This window comes from Nilaparvata lugens, chromosome 5 (assembly GCF_014356525.2).
Source record: "Nilaparvata lugens isolate BPH chromosome 5, ASM1435652v1, whole genome shotgun sequence".
Taxonomy (NCBI): Eukaryota; Metazoa; Arthropoda; class Insecta; order Hemiptera; family Delphacidae; genus Nilaparvata; species Nilaparvata lugens.
Genome location: NC_052508.1, coordinates 54,205,497 through 54,227,212, shown reverse-complemented (window position 1 = coordinate 54,227,212; position 21,716 = coordinate 54,205,497). Strand labels below are relative to the sequence as shown.

The following is a 21,716-nucleotide window of genomic DNA, read 5'->3' as shown; positions in this document are numbered from 1 at the left end:
AATGAGGCGAGTTTAGATCTCAATTGAAAATAGATTTCTCCAAGAGGGCTTTCTACACAAAGGAAGTACATTGATGATTACTCTACATGAATTGTAATTTTTTTCGCCTGTGTCTTATTTTTGTTACTGTCTATCTTGTTCGACTATTTAGATTTTTTGACAATTTCCAGATCCGCCTGATTAGGTGGGCAGTGGATGCTATTCAATCAATCAATGCTTGTACTCAATATGCTTCTTCTGTTGAATAAATATTTTGAGTTTAAACTTGAATAAACCTCACCTATAAACTACAATGTGGGAAACACTATTAAAATGGTTTATTAATTTTTGTGGAAGGTTCCAGAAGAAAGCTTGAACAGTAGAATGTATTTGTACCAGTTCAACCAATAAATCATCGAATGTGAAAAATGAATAGGTTATAAGGTGAGATTTCTAGTAAAAATATTCTGGACATACTGTCTACGTTCTGAGAGATATTCAATTGTTACAAGTTTTGCAATTTAACAATATTTATTAAACTTACATGCAATAATTGTACTCAAGTAAACAGTGATATGAGGGATCATGTTCATCTCATTCAATTAGTGAAGTAACATTCTAAATTGGCCGTAATAAATCATTTCTAATCAATAAATTGTAGTGTCAACCATATTCAATATAATTTTTCGTTATTTGTTATCATGTGCATCAGATTCGATCAGTGAAATATCATTCAACATTGGCCACATTAAATCATCTCCAACAATATTATCATGTAATTTTCCGTTATTTGTATGTAATGCACCACCACCAATACAAATAATAATCTACAGTACTAATATGTATTTGATCAATCCAATTCAATATGATAACAAGATAAAATGCCAGGTATTTGGAAATTCTACTCTTAAGAGTTATTCAAACATATTTGAAAATAATGAATAATCCAAAATTTGCAGAGCTGCAAATTTTTAAAAATATCCAAGGAGACTACTTCCAGTTTTTTCAATGAAATCCTGCTGCACTCCCAGTTGTTTCAATGAAATTATGCAGCACTTCCAGATGTTTCAATAAAAAATGACATTACGTTTACATTAAATATGATTTTACGCTGGTTAGCAGCGTAAAACTGTTAAATGTTTACTGCACAAAAGTTTGGCAGGCCCCTCGAAAATGTACATTATAAGATTAACTTTTCAACGTTATCTTAATACATTAAATGGAACTTGGAGAATTATCAGTTGTTCTTATTTCAATTTTACGATTATAAATGTTCAGTCAATAGAAGCTGTTTTGATAGCAACACGTATTGTTGAAAATCCTCACCCTAGCTTTGAGTTGACCGACCTCGGCCTCAGCGGTTGCCGCTTTAAGCTGGCTCTGAAACATACACATGCATGCCCATGCACTATACTTGTACAGACAACACTACCAAAAAACAAACACACAACACATTTAAGCTCAACGTTATATATATTTATTTGGAATGTGTGAAATATGCTACCTACTGTATTACTACTTTGGTGACATTTTGTGTACAATCATCGAGACGGATTCACACATATCAGTATAACAGTCAGTGATCAGTACAGTGGAAATATAATTCACATGAGTTCTAATAAGACTATTCCCACTCAGTCCGACCGAGCGAGTGAAAATAGTTCCATAAGAACACACGGAAATAATATTCTCACTCTATCGGACAGGTTCACTGATACTGATATGTGAAAATCCGCCTTCAGATGTGATGAGATCATCAAGCATGCTTCGAAATGTTGTGAGTGATCTCTAGCGTGCTAGTTAGGCACAAGTAAGGTTCTTGTGTGATAGAGCATAATATAAATATTGGGTTTCGCAAGATATTTATAACCCAGTGGTTTGTGATGTTATATGCTTTGTGGGTAAACCATGTGCGAAAAGCTTAAAGCTGGTTTTCTGCAATATGTACTTGTTTGTTTGGGAAAAAGTATCACATGAGTGACAATGATTGAGAACGGTTTACCAAACTAGATGGTACAAATTGTTTCAACGTTTTTTCAATCCAACAAATTTTACTGGAGATGAATAATCAAGAAATGAGTTGAGAGAAGAAAATATAAGTAATTTTGAGGAAGTCTACTATATCAATTGATTGAAAATTATAACATCTTTGATTGACAGTAATGATATACAATTCCTCGAAAATATGCCTTATGAACAGTTTATTTTTATATAAACTTATTTGTAGATACTGTGAATCAAATGGTTTGGAGGATATAATCAATAAATTGTGTTAATACTGAAGTAGGTTAACAATAATATTGATGAACTAATAATTTTATAAGTGCAGACTGAAATTGAATGTATGATTATTAAATACAATGAATTATTTAAAGCTGCGTTTACACCAAAGGTATTAACAAAATGTTAATAACTTAATCCTTGTAGATTCTATTAGATTGAACATAACGTATCATACACATGATGATCATATGTGTTTGTCAAGTTTCGTTCAATCTAATATAATCTATAAGGATCAAGTTATCAACATTTTTTTAGGTAATTTATAAAGTAATGATATACTTTGTGCGTCACCTGCACACACATACTTGTCTTCCCCACCTCGGCCACCACACAGGTCAGTCCTAACAACCAACTTCTACAAATATATTCAGAATTTAAGTAGATTAAGGAGATAAAGAGAAGTCGAATAATGAGAAGGAGAATCTTAGACAGATGTGGGGATGATGGATGTCGAAAAAACAAGTTAATGTTAAAGTTTGACATTTTGTTAATAACTTTGGTGTAAACGCGGCTTAAGACCTTAAATTATTTAAATGATACTGTGAGTATTATGATGATGAATGATGACCATATTTTTCAAGAGTTTTTAATTCTATTCGATTTTACTATAAATAAACATCAACTTATGTAACTACCATTTTACTGAATCGATTTTAAACTATCAATACTTTTTCAAAATAGTATTTCTAAGATCTGAACTATGATTTTCTTATGAGAAGTAAAAGATATGATGAAACAGATTTACTAGGTAATTTTTAATACAAGAATGAAAGATAAAGTGCTAAGCCCTGGTTGCACAAAAGCCGATTAAATTTTAACCGTGATTATTTCCACGAGTACCAATCAGAGAAGACGTCTTTTCAAAAACGCCTTCTCTGATTGGTTCTCGTAAAGTTAATCACGATTAAAATTCAACCGGCTTTTGTGCAACCGGGCCTAAGTATGGTAATTGATATACAATGATCATGTTCGAGTTATAATTCGATCATCGACTTTTCTAATTTTCATGATGTTTTGAAACTTTATACATTACGAAATGAGATGATATTATGAAAAATATTTAAACTATCATAATAATAAATTGATAATGATCTCTAACGTGAGTTGGATATACTGATTTTCTGACTTACAAGTGATTTCAAAAACCTGTCTACTTCAAACTTAAACTAAATTATCGCACCCTCCTTATCTATGTCAGTCATTAATAGTTGTTATCAATAAAATTTTAATAATCATTGAAACTGTATTATATTAACTGGAAAATTTTACTTCACTCTGATCAACTTCAACTATAGAAGAAACATAAAATTATCATTGCAGTCATAGATTGATCATCTATCTTAATCGTATTTTAACAACGAACAGAAATTGTTCAAAATCACTTCATACCAGAAACCATTGTATCATGGTATTTTGATCATGATACTTTGCAAAAATACCATGGAAATTTGCATTTGTTTGGATCAAAAATACAGTTTCATTGGTATATTTTTTTATAAAATCGATGAAATAATGAATGAAGGAGGAATGAGCGTTTTGGGTGTCATTGATTCAACAACTAACTAGCTTATAATACACTATAAGCAACTGGAAATATTATTGAATATTTCAGCTAGGTATTTAAATGATATCAGAATAATACTGACATGGATTATGATGAAAAAACTTATAATACACTATGAACAACTGGAAATTTTATGTAATAATTATTTTAGCAAGGTATTTAAATGAGAATAGATAATACTGACTTAAATTACGATGAGAAAGATGGAAAATCAAGTGAATAATCATCAATTATACATAAATAATGTTTAGGAAACACTACAAATTTAATTTAAATTTATAGTACAGAGGAAACACTACAATTGAATCCAGTTGCAGTAAACGATAATTGGAACACATCATGCTAGATGGTTGATTCAATTTGGATTTCGAAATCACACATGTACTGATGACAGAGAGAGCAATGGGAAACTACAGGTTGTCGATACTGTTGCAAAAGAGACAGAGTATTAGAAGAGTGGACCGTTTGTTTGCTAGAACAAGGAGTCGGTAGGAAAGTGTTAAAAGTTCACCTCGTGCAAGAGTTGACGGAGGGCGTCGGCACTGGGTTCCTCGTCAAGGCTCCTCTGAGAGGAGTGCATGTCCTCGCTGCAGGACGAGGCCAGGTTCTCCTCTTCCATGAACTGGTTTCTGCTCCTCTCCAGCTGTCTACGATGCTCGTCCCTTTCTTTATCGGCCTGCGAACGCAATTATTTAGTGCAAACATTGATAATGATAATTTGTTGTCTTGATGGAAACATTATAAGGTTACTAACTCATTTTGGTATTGGGCCACTGACTTCGGAGGATTTTATTTTTTGCTCAACAAAATATCCACATTCGATACTTCATCGAGATCCCAGTTTATCAAGAATCAGCCAGGGTAGGCAGCCTTTTTTATTGCGGACAAGCTTTTTGTTTGTGCGTGGGTAATGGGAAGTACGTTTGTGAGTTGATGAGATGATAAACCGTCCATGCCTACTGGCGGAATTCGAACCCGCGACAGTTAGCGCGCTGGCAGACTGAAGGGTACAACCATTGACTATTGACTATGAACATGAATGTGACAAAATTCATCGATGGAAATTCATGTCTATAGTCACATTCATGTCTATAGTCAATGTTACAAAGCCTTACGGTAGTCGTTTCGGCTATCCTGGCCGGCTAAAGTCACTACCTCCGTAAACATAGCCGTAGTGCATTCGTGTGACGTCTACACCAATGACAACTCGTTGATTTCTGCTGATCTATATCAGCTATAGTAAGGTCCACGTTATAATGACAGTATTTGATCAACTTTGGTTTCGCTATACTTGTCTATCACTCGACAAAGCCGGTGGTATTATCCTTTTCTAGGTTCACAACGATGCCAATTATGTTTTTGACAGTGTAGAAATATGATTACTTGATGCAGAGAATCGGCATCGCTATTCTCCTATCTTTAACCACTGCCATTATAAAGTGGACCTCACTATAGTGTTTTTATTGGTGTAGGAGCCCTTCCTGTGCTGACATCACACGAATGCACTAAGGCTTTGTTTACGGAGGTAGTGCTAAAGTCCGGTTTAAGTAGGCTATGTCCAGATTTCAGTTCGTCAAGATCCTGTTACTTTCAGGAAGTCCAGTGGATACAATTTCGTATATTTAATTCTAGAATTATCAAATAATACAACAATATTGCCATTTAAAAGATAAACCTAACCCTAAACTTTAACCTTCATCTAGCTTCTCCGTAACACCTAACCCATTCTCACTAATCTCTAACTAGTGAATAACAAGGGTGTAGCTGACTAAGTATCAGCCTGTAACGAAAACTTGTTGCTGTGACACTTGACGAACAAAACGGCTCAACTTCCCACTTTCTCAGTAAATGGGCAAAACTCTTTTGAGCAAAAAAAGGCTCTTTTGAACAAATTTTCAATCAAAATTCGGGAATGGAATAGTAAGGGCTGTAAACCAATTTTTTCATTTCAATTTTATGATTTATGTGTTTATATTATTCGTCCAATTTACCACCCACGGAAGGGGTATTTGGATAAGTCGATAATAAATTTATTCAAATCAAGTCCTATTTCAATTATTTGTGATAGCAAAAATACATAAATAAGTTAGCAACCTAACTCATCTCATAATGTGCTTAAAATCATCAATTGAGTATGCACAAATGCTTAAAAGCCGCTCCTTCATCAATACTCTAAATTTACGTCCTGTATGTTATCTGGTAGCTGGTAATTTATTGTACAGTCGAATCCCAGCAACTCTTCCCTATGCCTTGTTCCATAAAATTGTGAAAATATCATTGTTGAATAAATAAATAAAAGTAGACACTTGGTGAACTGAGTTCAAACAGACACCATCCCCGATTTGTGGGTGAGTAATAAGTGGATGTGGATGGTAGCGTACCTGTAGCGACTGCCTGATGAGCTGAGCCACTTCACTGTTGACAGGATCCACTTCGCGACCAATCAGGAACTTGACATGGCCGTAGGTGTTGCGCAGCACTGAGGCGGCGTAGGCCTGAGTCACACCCACCAGCGACTTACCATCTACCTCGATGATCTGATCATTCACCTGAAACATCAAATCCCATTTACTGAATTTAAATTCACAATATTATCAAATTGAATAAATGAATTTATTACCTTATCAAAATAACATTACATAAGTAGAAATTTATAAATTTTTGGATCAAGTATTCGGTAATTTAATCTGCTAAACAGATAAAACAGATTGGGAAGCAGAAAAATTTAATTATTATTAAACGAAAATCCCCATTAAATGTTGTAAATCACTCAGAAGACTTCTGCTACTGCAAATATTGACAACAGGGTAAACAGCTAGATGGAAATTCGATGAGCTCTACTATACACAAATTATTTGTCAGCCCGGGAATCGAACCCAGTACCTCCTATATTGCCGGTCAGGAATGCTTACCTTTACACCAAACTGACAATATCTAGATCTATCAAGAAGTCTTCGGGGTGATTTACAGCATTTAATTCGGATTCTCGATTAATAATAATTATTCATTAATTAGCATTTGAACAAATCCAGCTTCCAATTAATTTTCATCTGCCAAAAAAAGTTTAGAAGTACAGTAGCTTAATATTTTGGCATGGGAGTGAAATTGATAGTAGTTCATAATAATCAACCTTCTTGTATTGAAATTGATGATCTACTGTTTCGATCATTAAACTTTATTATTAACTAACAATAATAATAATAATAATAATAATAATAATAATAATAATAATAATAACATCGTTAGTTTATTATTAACTAACTATTGAATCACATCTATTTACGAGGATCGTTTTTTCAACCTCCGATCACATTTATCATAAGACACGGTAGGGGGGGGGCGACGTCTCTTTCCTGAGATCGATTGTGTCGAGTTATACACCCAGAAACATGGCCGCGTCACTCGAGTATCCCGCCAAGTGCTAGTTGCGTAGCAATATTGGTTTTTGCAAGAAATTGTAATAGTTCAGCATAAATCTAACGAAGAATGAATCAAGTTGAAACAGGAAACATTATGAGTGTTGATATTGTGCGTGAATGATGACGGAAAATTGAATACGTAACTGAAATGATTTCTGGAATCGTTGTGATGCATGAAAAGTCGGCCTCACAGTGCTGGTACAACCCAAACGGCTTCTCCAGCAAATCAAATAGAATAGAATTTATGAAATAGAATATTATAGTACCCTTTTTCCTGAAATTAATAAAAAGATAAAAAATATGATTTTATTAATTTCAAAAAAGGGTAAGCCCTTTCAAAAAGGGTAAGGTTAATTTCAAAAGTAAAAAGGTAATATAAAAAATATTATTTTATTAAAACTGATAATTAAAACTATATTAAGCAAACCCAGGCTCTATCCAACGGATATGGTTTTTAGTGATTTTGAGGTCATGACTATACGTCAATTATACATGAAAACCGTAATTGAGTACTTAATAAATTATAGATCCGATTTTCCTCTCACAATAAACTCTACACTTAATTATTATAATCTAAGGGCCACTGCTAACAAATATGTAACCTATAACACTAATATTGAATGTATAAGGAGGCAGTTAATTTACATAGGTACTAAAATAATAAACCTCATTCCAAATCACTTTCTCATGGACAATAAGATCAGCGGAAAAATTAAACTGGATATAAAAAACTGGACATACAGTAATTTCTTCTTCCATTTAGATATATGACTCGAGATTTCTGCTCCAGCATTGTTTCTTCATTTTTTAGTGGACTCGCTTACCTTTATTTTGAGTACCTATTTTTGAGTACCTATTCCTCTGTTTTCTTCCTTCCCCCCATTTCTCCCTTACCTTTTTCCCTCATTACTTCTCTTCTCTTCTTTGCCTGCCTATTACATGGGAAACCATAGTTGGCTAGGTATCTTCCTCTCTTTTTTTCTCTTCTCCAACACACCCAACCACAAAGCCCATGGTTTTTTTATATTTGTAACATTTTATTGTTTTATTTCTTTCATAATTCTTTGTAATTTTGTTTTGTCTTGTTTTGTGTGTGTTTAATTAATTTCAAAAAAGGGTAGCCTACAATGATTCTATTCTATAAATGAAAATAAGTAGCCCTGAATTAATACATTTTAAGAATAAAATTTGTTGAATGAGAATTGATATCGTGGAAATTCTCCATATTTGGAAAAAGACAGTTTTATTTTGTCACATCCAAGTTTATTAGATTTGTACACAGGAATGCAGTTTCGTGTTGAAAGTAACACAAATCTTCTTTCAACACGATACTGCAGTCCTGTATACAAATCTAATAAGTGAGGTTGTGGCATCAATAACACTGTGTTTTTCCAAATAGAATAATTTCGATCACCCACCATACATACAAACCTGACTTGGCCAGTAGTAACTTATACATTTTCCCCAATCTCAAGACAAGACATTGAGGGTAGAGTTTCTAAACTAACGAGGAGTTCAAAATAACGCCCACCTAAACTTATTTGGCGGCAGAATCTTATGAAGAGGGTTTTGGTAGGCAGGTCCACTGGTATGAGAAATTCCTCAACCTTCACGGCAATCATGTTGTAGAATAATCTATGTGTAAGTAACTTATAGTGATAGAATAATTATTTTATATACATTCCTCCTTTATGTCGGCCAATCGGAGGTTGAAAAAATGACCATCGTACATACTATACTGTATACTATTTGGAATAAGATCAAGCTTGCCTGTATCCGATTGTCTTTGGCGGCCGCCCCGCCGTCGGTGATGGTCTTGACAAAGATGCCCAACTTCTCAAGGCCGGCGTCGGCACCGACACCCATGCCGATGATGCTGAGGCCGAGGCCCTCGGGGCCCTTCAACAGCTCCACGCTCATCAAGTGCAGCTTCTCCACACGCTTCTCCAGCTCGTACTCGGCCGACGCCGCCACCGGGTCCACGTCCTCGTTCCGCCGGTCGTACTCGTTCATCGAGAACGTACTGTACACCTGTAACACCCCACATTAGGTTTGCTTAGCTCAGGTAAGAAGTAATAAAAAGATTTTTCTAATGAAAATTTTCTTTATCGTCGACCATGTTATAATGTAAGCATTACAGCATCACAATCAATTCCATAACAGGGGTCTTTTCGCAATGGATTTTCAAGACTATACTATAATGTCAACATTGTTGAAAGTTTGTTTACTTGATGTTAGTCTGAGCTGATACAGTTAACGTGTTGTATAAATAATACAGTCTAGTATATATTTTTACTTTCACACAACCTGTTTCGAACTATCAAGTCATTGAGTCATATGAATAAAGTTAAGCATTTGCTTATACTTCTAAAATATGGAGCATTTGTTTCATTTTCTATGAATAAACGTGAGCAAAACCTTTTGCTCATGCTCATCAAAAAAATAGTTTGAGCATTTGCTCAAAAGTAAAAGCTTATACTCAAAATAGTATGAATAAACTAGAGCATTTGCTCAACTTTTGAAGCAAATGCTTCAAAAAAGGTGAGTTTAGTCTTGAGCAGTTTATCACCTTTTGTTCATAGTAAAATGGCTCAACTAATTCGTATGAGGAAGAGGAAACTATACCAGATACGATCACAACCAATAGTTGAGAACTATAAAGCTCTTTTTAGATTCAACCATGATATATATATCACCATTATTCCTACAAAAGAATAAATTTAATACAAAAGATACCTGATATAAAGGTAGCCATCACAAAATAGGAAATAGGCATTTAAGATGAGAGTGTAGAAGATTATAAGAAGGCTATTGATATCATAAGGATATGCTGAAGATTATTATAGAGATGACATTTTTTCAAGTTATTGGCTATTATTTAAAAATTCTAAACTCAACTAACCTAAAACTCTATATATATAAATAGAAAACAGAGCAGACGACGCAAACACAAGCGGTGCACCCTATTTGCACATTAAGCGCTTCCGTGAGCTATAAAAACAAAGTAAGGCTGCAAAAGCGAATCAGCGGATGAAAAATCTTTAAAATACGTGAGAATTTGCTCCAGAGTTCAGGAGCATAAGGTAAAGCTTATTCATATAAAAATGAGCAAATGCTTTTGCTTCTACCTTTTGCTCATGAGCAAAACCTTATGCTCCATGCTCTTGCTCATGAGCATTTGCTCTGGTTTTATTCATATGGGCCATTTTCTCCACTTTAACTTGAAAATTCATCGTGTGTGAAAGTGAAAATAAATATAAACGTTAAAAAGGGTACCGGTAATTATTAAAACGACTTGAACGTCGGAACATGTTGTGTAAAAATAAAAATAAATGCTAAAAAGGGTTCTTTTGTTTTTAATTTTTCAAGTATGTTATGTAGAGTTAATGATTTGAATAATTACACATCCTAAAACAATATTCTTAAACATCACAGAAGAAGAATTCACAATTGAAGGCAATATTATAGAAGGTACTAGATCTTACTTTGATGGGACCAGAGCTGAATTTGACTTTGGTGTTCTGTTTGACCGGAATGTGCGCTTCCTCGTCATCCTCCGACTCCGCTTCCGGCAGCCCGGCCACCTCCACCCAGAAGTGGCCATCCTCATAGTAGTGCACTCCACTCTCTTCAAACACCTGTCAACATCAAAGTCATCCGTCAAAAATACTTCCTATCAAATAGTGGTGCACTGATATGTAAAATTATAGAAAGAAGAATTAAATTTTCAAAAGTGACCACTGGTATTCGTTTATTATTAGACTATGCCAAGGTCTATAAATACAGGTACTGATATGTACGATTATTATAAAAATAAGAATTACATTTTCAAAAGTGACCACTGGTATTCGTTATTATTAGACTATGCCAAGGTCTATAAATACAGGTACTGATATGTACGATTATTATAAAAATAAGAATTACATTTTCAAAAGTGACCACTGGTATTCGTTTATTATTAGACTATGCCAAGGTCTATAAATACAGGTACTGATATGTACGATTATTATAAAAATAAGAATTACATTTTCAAAAGTGACCACTGGTATTCGTTTATTATTAGACTATGCTAAAGTCTATAAATACAGGTACTGATATGTACGATTATTATAAAAATAAGAATTACATTTTCAAAAGTGACCACTGGTATTCGTTTATTATTAGACTATGCTAAGGTCTATAAATACAGGTACTGATATGTACGATTATTATAAAAATAAGAATTACATTTTCAAAAGTGACCACTGGTATTCGTTTATTATTAGACTATGCTAAGGTCTATAAATACAGGTACTGATATGTACGATTATTATAAAAATAAGAATTACATTTTCAAAAGTGACCACTGGTATTCGTTTATTATTAGACTATGCCAAGGTCTATAAATACAGGTACTGATATGTACGATTATTATAAAAATAAGAATACATTTTCAAAAGTGACCACTGGTATTCGTTTATTATTAGACTATGCCAAGTCTATAAATACAGGTACTGATATGTACGATTATTATAAAAATAAGAATTACATTTTCAAAAGTGACCACTGGTATTCGTTTATTATTAGACTATGCCAAGGTCTATAAATACAGGTACTGATATGTACGATTATTATAAAAATAAGAATTACATTTTCAAAAGTGACCACTGGTATTCGTTTATTATTAGACTATGCCAAGTCTATAAATACAGGTACTTATATGTACGATTATTAAAAATAAGAATTACATTTTCAAAAGTGACCACTGTATTCGTTTATTATTAGACTATGCCAAGGTCTATAATACAGGTACTGATATGTACGATTATTATAAAAATAAGAATTACATTTTCAAAAGTGACCACTGGTATTCGTTTATTATTAGACTATGCCAAGGTCTATAAATACAGGTACTGATATGTACGATTATTATAAAAATAAGAATTACATTTTCAAAAGTGACCACTGGTATTCGTTTATTATTAGACTATGCCAAGGTCTATAAATACAGGTACTGATATGTACGATTATTATAAAAATAAGAATTACATTTTCAAAAGTGACCACTGGTATTCGTTTATTATTAGACTATGCCAAGGTCTATAAATACAGGTACTGATATGTACGATTATTATAAAAATAAGAATTACATTTTCAAAAGTGACCACTGGTATTCGTTTATTATTAGACTATGCTAAAGTCTATAAATACAGGTACTTATATGTACGATTATTATAAAAATAAGAATTACATTTTCAAAAGTGACCACTGGTATTCGTTTATTATTAGACTATGCCAAGGTCTATAAATACAGGTACTGATATGTACGATTATTATAAAAATAAGAATTACATTTTCAAAAGTGACCACTGGTATTCGTTTATTATTAGACTATGCCAAGGTCTATAAATACAGGTACTGATATGTACGATTATTATAAAAATAAGAATTACATTTTCAAAAGTGACCACTGGTATTCGTTTATTATTAGACTATGCCAAGGTCTATAAATACAGGTACTGATATGTACGATTATTATAAAAATAAGAATTACATTTTCAAAAGTGACCACTGGTATTCGTTTATTATTAGACTATGCCAAGGTCTATAATACAGGTACTGATATGTACGATTATTATAAAAATAAGAATTACATTTTCAAAAGTGACCACTGGTATTCGTTATTATTAGACTATGCCAAGGTCTATAAATACAGGTACTGATATGTACGATTATTATAAAAATAAGAATTACATTTTCAAAAGTGACCACTGGTATTCGTTTATTATTAGACTATGCCAAGGTCTATAAATACAGGTACTGATATGTACGATTATTATAAAAATAAGAATTACATTTTCAAAAGTGACCACTGGTATTCGTTATTATTAGACTATGCCAAGGTCTATAGATACAGGTACTGATATGTACGATTATTATAAAAATAAGAATTACATTTTCAAAAGTGACCACTGGTATTCGTTTATTATTAGACTATGCCAAGGTCTATAAATACAGGTACTGATATGTACGATTATTATAAAAATAAGAATTACATTTTCAAAAGTGACCACTGGTATTCGTTTATTATTAGACTATGCCAAGGTCTATAAATACAGGTACTGATATGTACGATTATTATAAAAATAAGAATTACATTTTCAAAAGTGACCACTGGTATTCGTTTATTATTAGACTATGCCAAGGTCTATAAATACAGGTACTGATATGTACGATTATTATAAAAATAAGAATTAAATTTTCAAAAGTGACCACTGGTATTCGTTTATTATTAGACTATGCCAAGGTCTATAAATACAGGTACTGATATGTACGATTATTATAAAAATAAGAATTACATTTTCAAAAGTGACCACTGGTATTCGTTTATTATTAGACTATGCCAAGGTCTATAAATACAGGTACTGATATGTACGATTATTATAAAAATAAGAATTACATTTTCAAAAGTGACCACTGGTATTCGTTTATTATTAGACTATGCTAAGGTCTATAAATACAGGTCATGACACAATCCCGTGATGCATTGCAAAATCGCCATTTTATGGGGTTCTAGTTCACCAATTTTCAAATTTATCAGCTGTTATCATTATAGATTAAACAACATGATGTGTTATTTTGTTATATTGTTCACGGAATATTGCTTGGCTTTGAATATTGTAAAATAAGTTCTTCCCGCAGAATAATAATAGAATAATAGATTCCAACTAGGAACTGAATTGTTGATTTTTAGATTGGGAACTTCAAACTCTTTTTGAGGTTTGCCTTTTGTCCTAATGCCTTATGAATCATAACAAGTTACAAGAATAAGAAAAATTTTTAACGATAAAAAATGAATTATTGAAATTTCATTATTAAAAAATCGAAAGCCTGAATTTACATATTATCTGAACAAGAATATTGTTTTTAAAAAGCATAATGAATGATTTTGGTATGAGCAGATTGGGATATTTCAAATGTACCGCCATAAGGACCCCACATAATGGCCCCTCCATAAGGAACACGAGTGTCATGACCTGTATTTATAGACCTCACTATAGTGAGGTTCACGTTATAATGGCAGTGAAGAAAGAGAAGTACAACTTTACCAATCCTGTCTTCTCAATGCCTTCTATAGACAGTAGCTAATAAAGGTTTATTGATGTAATATTAACTGTTCATTCTCGTTTAAAATAATCGATTACATTTTATTAAACAAGAAATTATATTTTTCAATAATTTCATAATGAATTTACACAATTAAAATGAAATATTTTGTTAATTAGTGATTAATTCTACATTGTTAAAAGACGATTTGGCAACAGAGCAAAGCGAGAAAGAGATAGCGCTATCCGCTTTGTTGAATGACAGACAAGAAAAGCAATAACATTGTTAATCAAACACTGCCATTATAACGTGGACCTCACTATAGGAACTAGTGATACACTGAAATGTACAATACTGAAAGAAGAATGAAATTTTCAATCGTGACCACTGGTATCCGTTTATTATTAGACTATGCTACACTAGAAACTTCAGTCAAGGTCGTTACACACCCAGCTACGTTTAGTTCGAAATACTCCAACGGAAGATGTAGACGTCCTGTGTCCTAAAGTTAAATCCAAGCTACAAATCTGTCACATTCACACAAGAACTTTAGTCAAGGGTCAAGGTCATTACACATCCAGCTACGTTTAGCTAGAAATACTCCATCGGAAGATGTATACGTCCTGTCTCCTAAAGTTAAATCCACATTCACACAAATGAGCGATAAATATTCATTGCAATTTGGATAGAAAACTAGGTGATGAAAATTATATTGTTACTTACGACTTTTTTGGGCTCTGGCACAAATCCTTTGTACTTGTCGTCCTCCTCGTGATCATACTCGGCCGTTCTGTCCAGCTCATCCAAACTGTCCCTGGACGTCGACAGGTCGGACTCCGATATGAATTGCCTGGAAGCCACCGAACTTTCTTCACCAGTGGCAGCCAGGCTGCTTTGACTCGATGCTACCGAGTTGTCTAGTTTTAATTTATCCGTCGCTAACCTGAAAATGCGCAACAAAGTGAGTTATAAAATTTCAGAATTGTATTAAAAATCAAATGATAGAACGGCTGCCTCTATTTTTGCCTAATGGTTTTACACAATAAAATGGTTTTATATCATAGAATTTGACAAATTAAGAGTGGAATAGCTGATTGGTGCCAAAACGAAATTTTCGGTAATCACAAAAAACTAGCATGACTCCCATCATACTTGGAGATACAGACCGCGTCATCTTGCGGAGCTCATAGCAACTAAATGAATTAGAATTGGAACTTAGCACAGTTTGCAGGGAAATGGCTTCTGTTTATAAATCATTTTTGAAGAAAAGGATTTTTTTTAGTTTTTGGCACTTGACTCAGTTAGCTATTGCATCTTTGGACAAATTGTATAAAAATTTGGGAAGGAACAGTTTTGAGCTATAAGCCTGTTGCTCCATTCCCAACCATTCATAAGTCAAGAACGATTGTGTATCAATAAAAGATTCAAATGGATGAATAAATATCTCCCAAGGTTATAGAGTCGATCCAATCCTTGTAGCGACTGTTGAGAATCAAACACCTACAGCATCCATTGCAATGAATAATTTATCGATAGCTATAGAAAAATTAAACCAATTAAATAACGAGTTTATCCGTTGCTTACAAGGATAATATGAGTTTGAATAATTGTTCAATTTATGACAAACGTATTATTTTACGTGGCATATGCTGGAGAAGCTCTGCTTCCTAGTTACAGTTTCTAATGACGAACAAATAAAAAGAAATATAAAATAGTCCAACACAAACCCACCTAATACTGAGTTCTAACATGACTTAATTCATTAATATTTAAATTATGATTGGTTGCTTTGGTGCTAGCATGCTTGATCCGATTATAATGTTCATGCAAAGGGAATAACGAAATTTAATAATTTGATGATGAATATATAACACTAAAAGATAAAACAAATGATATTTGAAATAATATATAATTAGGGAAGAAGTTTCTTTTTTATCTCACCAAAGTTGGTGAATCTCATCTCATCAAAGAGTTTCTTATCAATTCAAGGATGCCCATATTAATATTTCCCAAGAAGGCATTTATGAATTTATACGGCACTATAACACGTATAATGCAGTGAAATGAAATAAACAAGAAAAACATTATCGTATGAAGAGTCAACTCACTTAAAAACGAAAATAATAGTTACAAAACCATATTAATAACTAAACATTTCGATATTATTTCTAATTGAGTAAGTAAATATGATGAAAATGATAGAGGTGATTTGTGAGTTATGTACCTATCATCCAGGGCAGAGGTGGTGGAAGTGGAGGTGACAGATGCATTGAGCGATTCAGTGTTTTTGAGCAATTTATGGCAGTCGGGCGCAATTGGGTCATGCCCGTTTATGTCGGTTGGTTCGGGAGTGGGAGACAAAAGCTTCACCACTTCCTGAGCTTCTTCGTCAGACAATAGAGCCTCATGGCTGCTGCAAAACAGTACATTCCAATCAATTAAATTCGGCCACAGAAAAGCCGCAGAATATTATCGTAATTATTCTGGAATAGTTGATAGATTGAACAGGAAGAAAGTCTGTTCAAGATTGAGGAGAAAGATGGATAGACATCTAGTTTCTTTAGTATGAGGGAACAGGTCATTAGTTTAGGCAAGGTTAAACCTTCATTTGAGCTTAGACTCGGTATCCTGAAGTTAGTTTTGGTGAAGATCTTTCAATACGCTGATTCATACTTATTTGAATCTCTGAGCTAGATTCTTTTCTATTTTCATCGCTAATTACATGTATTTATGCTAATTTATTATGTTCAGAACTGAGTAGTATGACACTACTGAAAATAATCAAACATCAAGAATATTCAAAATGAAGTGTATTATAACCGAACATAAATCAAGTGTATCATATTTGTAAGTGTTCAGATCAGCAACTTATTTTGTTTGTAGAACAAATGTTCTCGTATTGGAAAGCATGTTGAGCTTACCATTTCCAGAGGCTATTCGTATATTAATTGTAAAAGTGCATTTACAATATGAAATAGTTTACCAACTAAAACCTAAAATTTCACTAACATCGAGTGAACGCGGCATTTAACATCAGAGGTCGAACACTGAAAATTCATTTCCAAATCCTTGACTCATCTACGACTTTGTTTTAGTGCTCAATATATTTATAGTTTCAAAGTACTGAATTTCACAGAATACATGAGTGAAATGGAGTATGAGGGGGAGTTGAAAGATTTCATGTGATAGAGATCTTACTTTAAAACTTTATAGGATGTATTTAATTTATGGATATTTTCAAACATAACATTGATATGCTTGAAATTTTCTTCAACAATTTCGTCACTCTTGGTATATGAAACCACAGGCACCTAAGCCTGCTTATTTAGTTTATGATGAAACTCAAGTTTTTAAACTGGAGAGAAAATAAAAATCTAGATTAACTATGAAGATACTAAATTTAAAAAAATGAAGATTGATAGATTAAGGATAAAAGCAACGGTATGTAAAATAGCCATGCATGAGAAACACACACGCACGCACACTTACCGTGTTCGCTTGGCCAAGATCCTTTTATGTGATTGGTGCAAGCAGAGATTTGCAGATGCATCACAGGAAACAACAATAGTAACAAACACAAACAACAATCACGTTAGTACAAGCCAGCAAAATAAATAATAAAATGGATTGGAAAAGCAAGAACAAGGTATAAAATTAAAATGATTGCATACCAACATTATGGATGTTAGACGGTGTTTTAGAATTAATAAAACATTAATATTCGTTACATCCGATTAATACTGTAAATGAAAAAGTGTCCAGGTAATAATAAATCTGTTTGATTTGAGAAACTTTTCAAGTTAATAGAATGTCAGAAACATTTCTATATTTTCCTCTAGCATCTCTCTGTTTCAAGACAGAAATGCTTTTAATGTATCACACTGTTAATCAGCAATACTGTAAGTTTGTAGAGTGGATTAATATTGGAAGTTCAACTCCAAATCAAACATTGTTTAGTACAAAAAGAGTTAATTCTTGATTAATAAAAATTTAACATGGAAAAAAGGCAATGCATAAAACAAAACGCTTTTCCAATCTCGAATCGAAATTAGATTTACTCCAGATAAGATTAGATACTAAATAATTTAGACATAAAATTATAAAAAGATACTAAAACTACATACTTGTGAATAATCGAAATTTTCTTTCCAGAAAAAAAATCAAATCACAAATTTACAACAAAGTTTTCAAACATTATTGAAACAATACAAGAAACTAGAGGGTTGACACTGAAGTGAGAAGCAATTTTATTAGCATGCTTAGAGAACGATATCATGCTTGACATAGTTATATAGTTTTGGGTTTATGTTTGATATTGAACCTAATGAATCATTTTGAATTAAGTTCAGGTTGGTTAAATCGTACTGTTAGTTTTCATTTCCCATTTGTTACAAGTTAAAGAAAATGTGAAAGAAAACACTCCAAGTGTTTTATGGTTATTTTTTCCAATTGATGCAGGACTAGAGGAGATAATAACTTGTATCGATAATAATAAATTATGTAATCTTTAAAAAATATCAATACATTCTTTATATTGTATCAGTAAGGAAACTTGAAAGTTGATTTAAATAAATACAACTATCTTTAAACATTGTTGTTAGGAACCGTAATATTTGCAATTCCTACGTATTAGATGATATCAACCAATAAATCATAAGAAGATTATGGAAATCATACATTTATCCTGGTTAAATCCATAATCTGTGTTATCAACAGCTATTTATAAACTCTTTGTAAAGAGCACAACAATATTTTCAAATTACTTTAAGTACGATATTAAAAATGTATGTTGATAAAATTCTATTACAAAATATTTTGCTGCAGACTACTATTGTTATTAAAGTTCATTTATTTAGCTATATGATTAAACAATCATTCTTGTATCTTATGATACCCATCAGCTACTAAAGAAGAGATACAAACATTGGATACATACTATTCACATGCATGGATAGATTAACGAGATGAACATTAGCAGTAAATGAAGACAGAGAAAAAGAAGAATTAGTTCTATAGATTTATAAAATGAGCTTGTCAGTCGAAATAGACGAATGCTCACCTCATACTGAGTAAATTGTCAGCTTCGTCAGGAGTCATGAAACTGGAGTCCAGAGCTTTTCCAGTTTGACTAAGCTCCTGAACTCCACTGTCCCCCTGAAATCAACAATTTCAACATTAGTTAATTCATATAACTATGATGAGAAATCTAAAAAAAATAAAATGTACAAGAACTGAAATATTCCTTTCAAAAACTTCTTTGACTAATATTTCATGGAACCATTTCACATCAATTCGGCACTTGCTTTTATAATGGTTGATTAGATTAATCCAAGAATTCCTCGACTACTTTGGAGAGCAAAGATTTGTGTTGATTGTATTCTCAACTTTTCAGTTATGATTTGATAACTCAATAATGTCAATAAATAGAACTTCACACTCTAAATATACATAATGTATAAATAGAACATATATAATGTGTGTAATTAGTATTTAGATATGTAAATGCTATTCGTATTTTAATATAATGAAACACTTATTGACATGGGCTACTTTTAAATTAATAAAACAAAATAAATCTTATAGCACCCTTTATTTTTTTTAAAAAAAACTTTAAAATAGTTGAACAACTAGTTTCGGTTTACACCATCTTCAGGTTATAAAATAAACAGTTAATGAATTTTATTTTATTTTATAACCTGAAGATGGTGTAAACCGAAACTAGTTGTTCAACTATTTTAAAGTTTTTTTTTTAAATAAAGGGTGCTATAAGATTTATTTTGTTTTATTTATTTTAATATAATGTTATGCTACTCTTATACTGAATTTTTCATTAATGTGTTTAATCTGTTATGACAGATCCTCAATGCAAAAATATGTCATAGCATAATAAAAAACAATATATTGTAAATCAATTTCACTTATTACTTATGAAGAGATAGAATAAAGCTGCTGCCTTAATTTTTCCCTCCTAGAAGGACGAAACCAAGGTGCAGCGCGCTCTCTCTTTTTCTCTCTCTCTCATAGGGTTGTGTGGCAGAGAGGACCAGGAGTCCTAACTCCGCCCTAATAAAGGCATATAATCAATCAATCAATCTCTCTTTTTTTGCTGAGGATGATGTCCACATGAGCTCTAGGCTTGTGTATGGGTTATGAGAGAGGGATGACTGGACATGCAGCTTCAGGTGGATTCCGAACCACCGGGAAGCGATCTTTCAAACTCATAAATCTGGTATTCAGATGTATTGGCTCAAGCGGTCACCCTTCCAACGGGAGTAGCAGGCTTATGATTCTCAACTCATCTTAGCAATAGTCTATCAGCTCGACCTAGATAGATATATATCTATTAAGTCTGGTTGGCCTGGAACGGCGTCAGACAGGTCAAAGTGCTGAATTGATTGTAGAAAATCTACAGTTTTAAACGTTGTGAATGAAAATTGTAATTTGAGATTACTATTAGGTACAGTGATTATTGTATTCACAAGTAAATTAATAAAAACAAACCTTGACTTTTTCTTCATCTTCAGAAGAGTCTTCGTCGGCATACTGTACGTCTGGCACGTCGAGCAGACCCCCTTCCAGCAGTCTCTCCTTGCTGTCCGAAAGGCTGTTGTCCAGCAGCCCAGCACAGCTGTCCGATAATCCAGCAAAACTGTCCATCAATCCACTATCCTGTCAATCAAAAAAGCTCATTCATTTTAATCATCATTCTAGCCTCAATAAACTAGTAGTTCTGCGAACAGTAGACCTCGCTCATGAATACAACTTTCAATCTAATGAGAAGGGCCAGTACAATAAGTATAGAATATTGTGAAGATTTAGCCATGTCATCTATTATTTTCTCCATTGAAAGTGCTAAAGACACTGTTTGAAGGGACACTGGACTTATCAAGGAGGTACCTTCATATCAAATACATACAAATTTTACCTTTTAAATGAAAAAGACTATGAAATTGTCAAAAAACCACAGATTCATTGATACTTAGAAAGACCGGTTTCAGTCTTTATCAAAGTTTATCAGAGATTGACAATGGTGTAATCAACGAAACCGGTTTTTCTAAGTATCAATAAATATGTGATTTTATGACAATTTCTTAGTATTTTTCATTCAATATGAATAATTACCACAATATCAACTTCTCAACTACACAAAAAGAATAACAAAATTAACCTTTACACCTTTACATACAATTTTTCTTCTACAACTGCAGTATTGGACTCCAATACAATAAATATTTTTTTAAATAATTTATCCAATTAATTTGATAAATCAATTTAATAATTATAATAAGATGATTCAATTTAATTATTCTATCTAATCATAATAATTTATTTTATAATGATATATTATTAGAATAAGATAAAACAATTAGTATCATCTGCAAAAA

The 21,716-nt window shown here is 32.6% G+C and overlaps 1 protein-coding gene across 1 annotated transcript in view; it reads right to left on the bottom strand.

The window, feature by feature from the left end:
• LOC111046596 overlaps positions 1-21,716 on the bottom strand; it is a 102,358-nt gene that overhangs the window by 27,906 nt on the left and 52,736 nt on the right. The window contains exons 11-20 of the mRNA XM_039429544.1: positions 20,833-21,000; positions 19,391-19,485; positions 17,821-17,841; positions 16,556-16,744; positions 15,055-15,274; positions 10,731-10,883; positions 9,016-9,276; positions 6,208-6,375; positions 4,338-4,502; positions 1,306-1,359 (exon numbers count right to left, since the gene is read on the bottom strand). Of these exons, the coding sequence (XP_039285478.1) occupies positions 1,306-1,359; positions 4,338-4,502; positions 6,208-6,375; positions 9,016-9,276; positions 10,731-10,883; positions 15,055-15,274; positions 16,556-16,744; positions 17,821-17,841; positions 19,391-19,485; positions 20,833-21,000 (1,494 nt within the window). The remainder of the gene's footprint in view (positions 1-1,305; positions 1,360-4,337; positions 4,503-6,207; positions 6,376-9,015; positions 9,277-10,730; positions 10,884-15,054; positions 15,275-16,555; positions 16,745-17,820; positions 17,842-19,390; positions 19,486-20,832; positions 21,001-21,716) is intronic.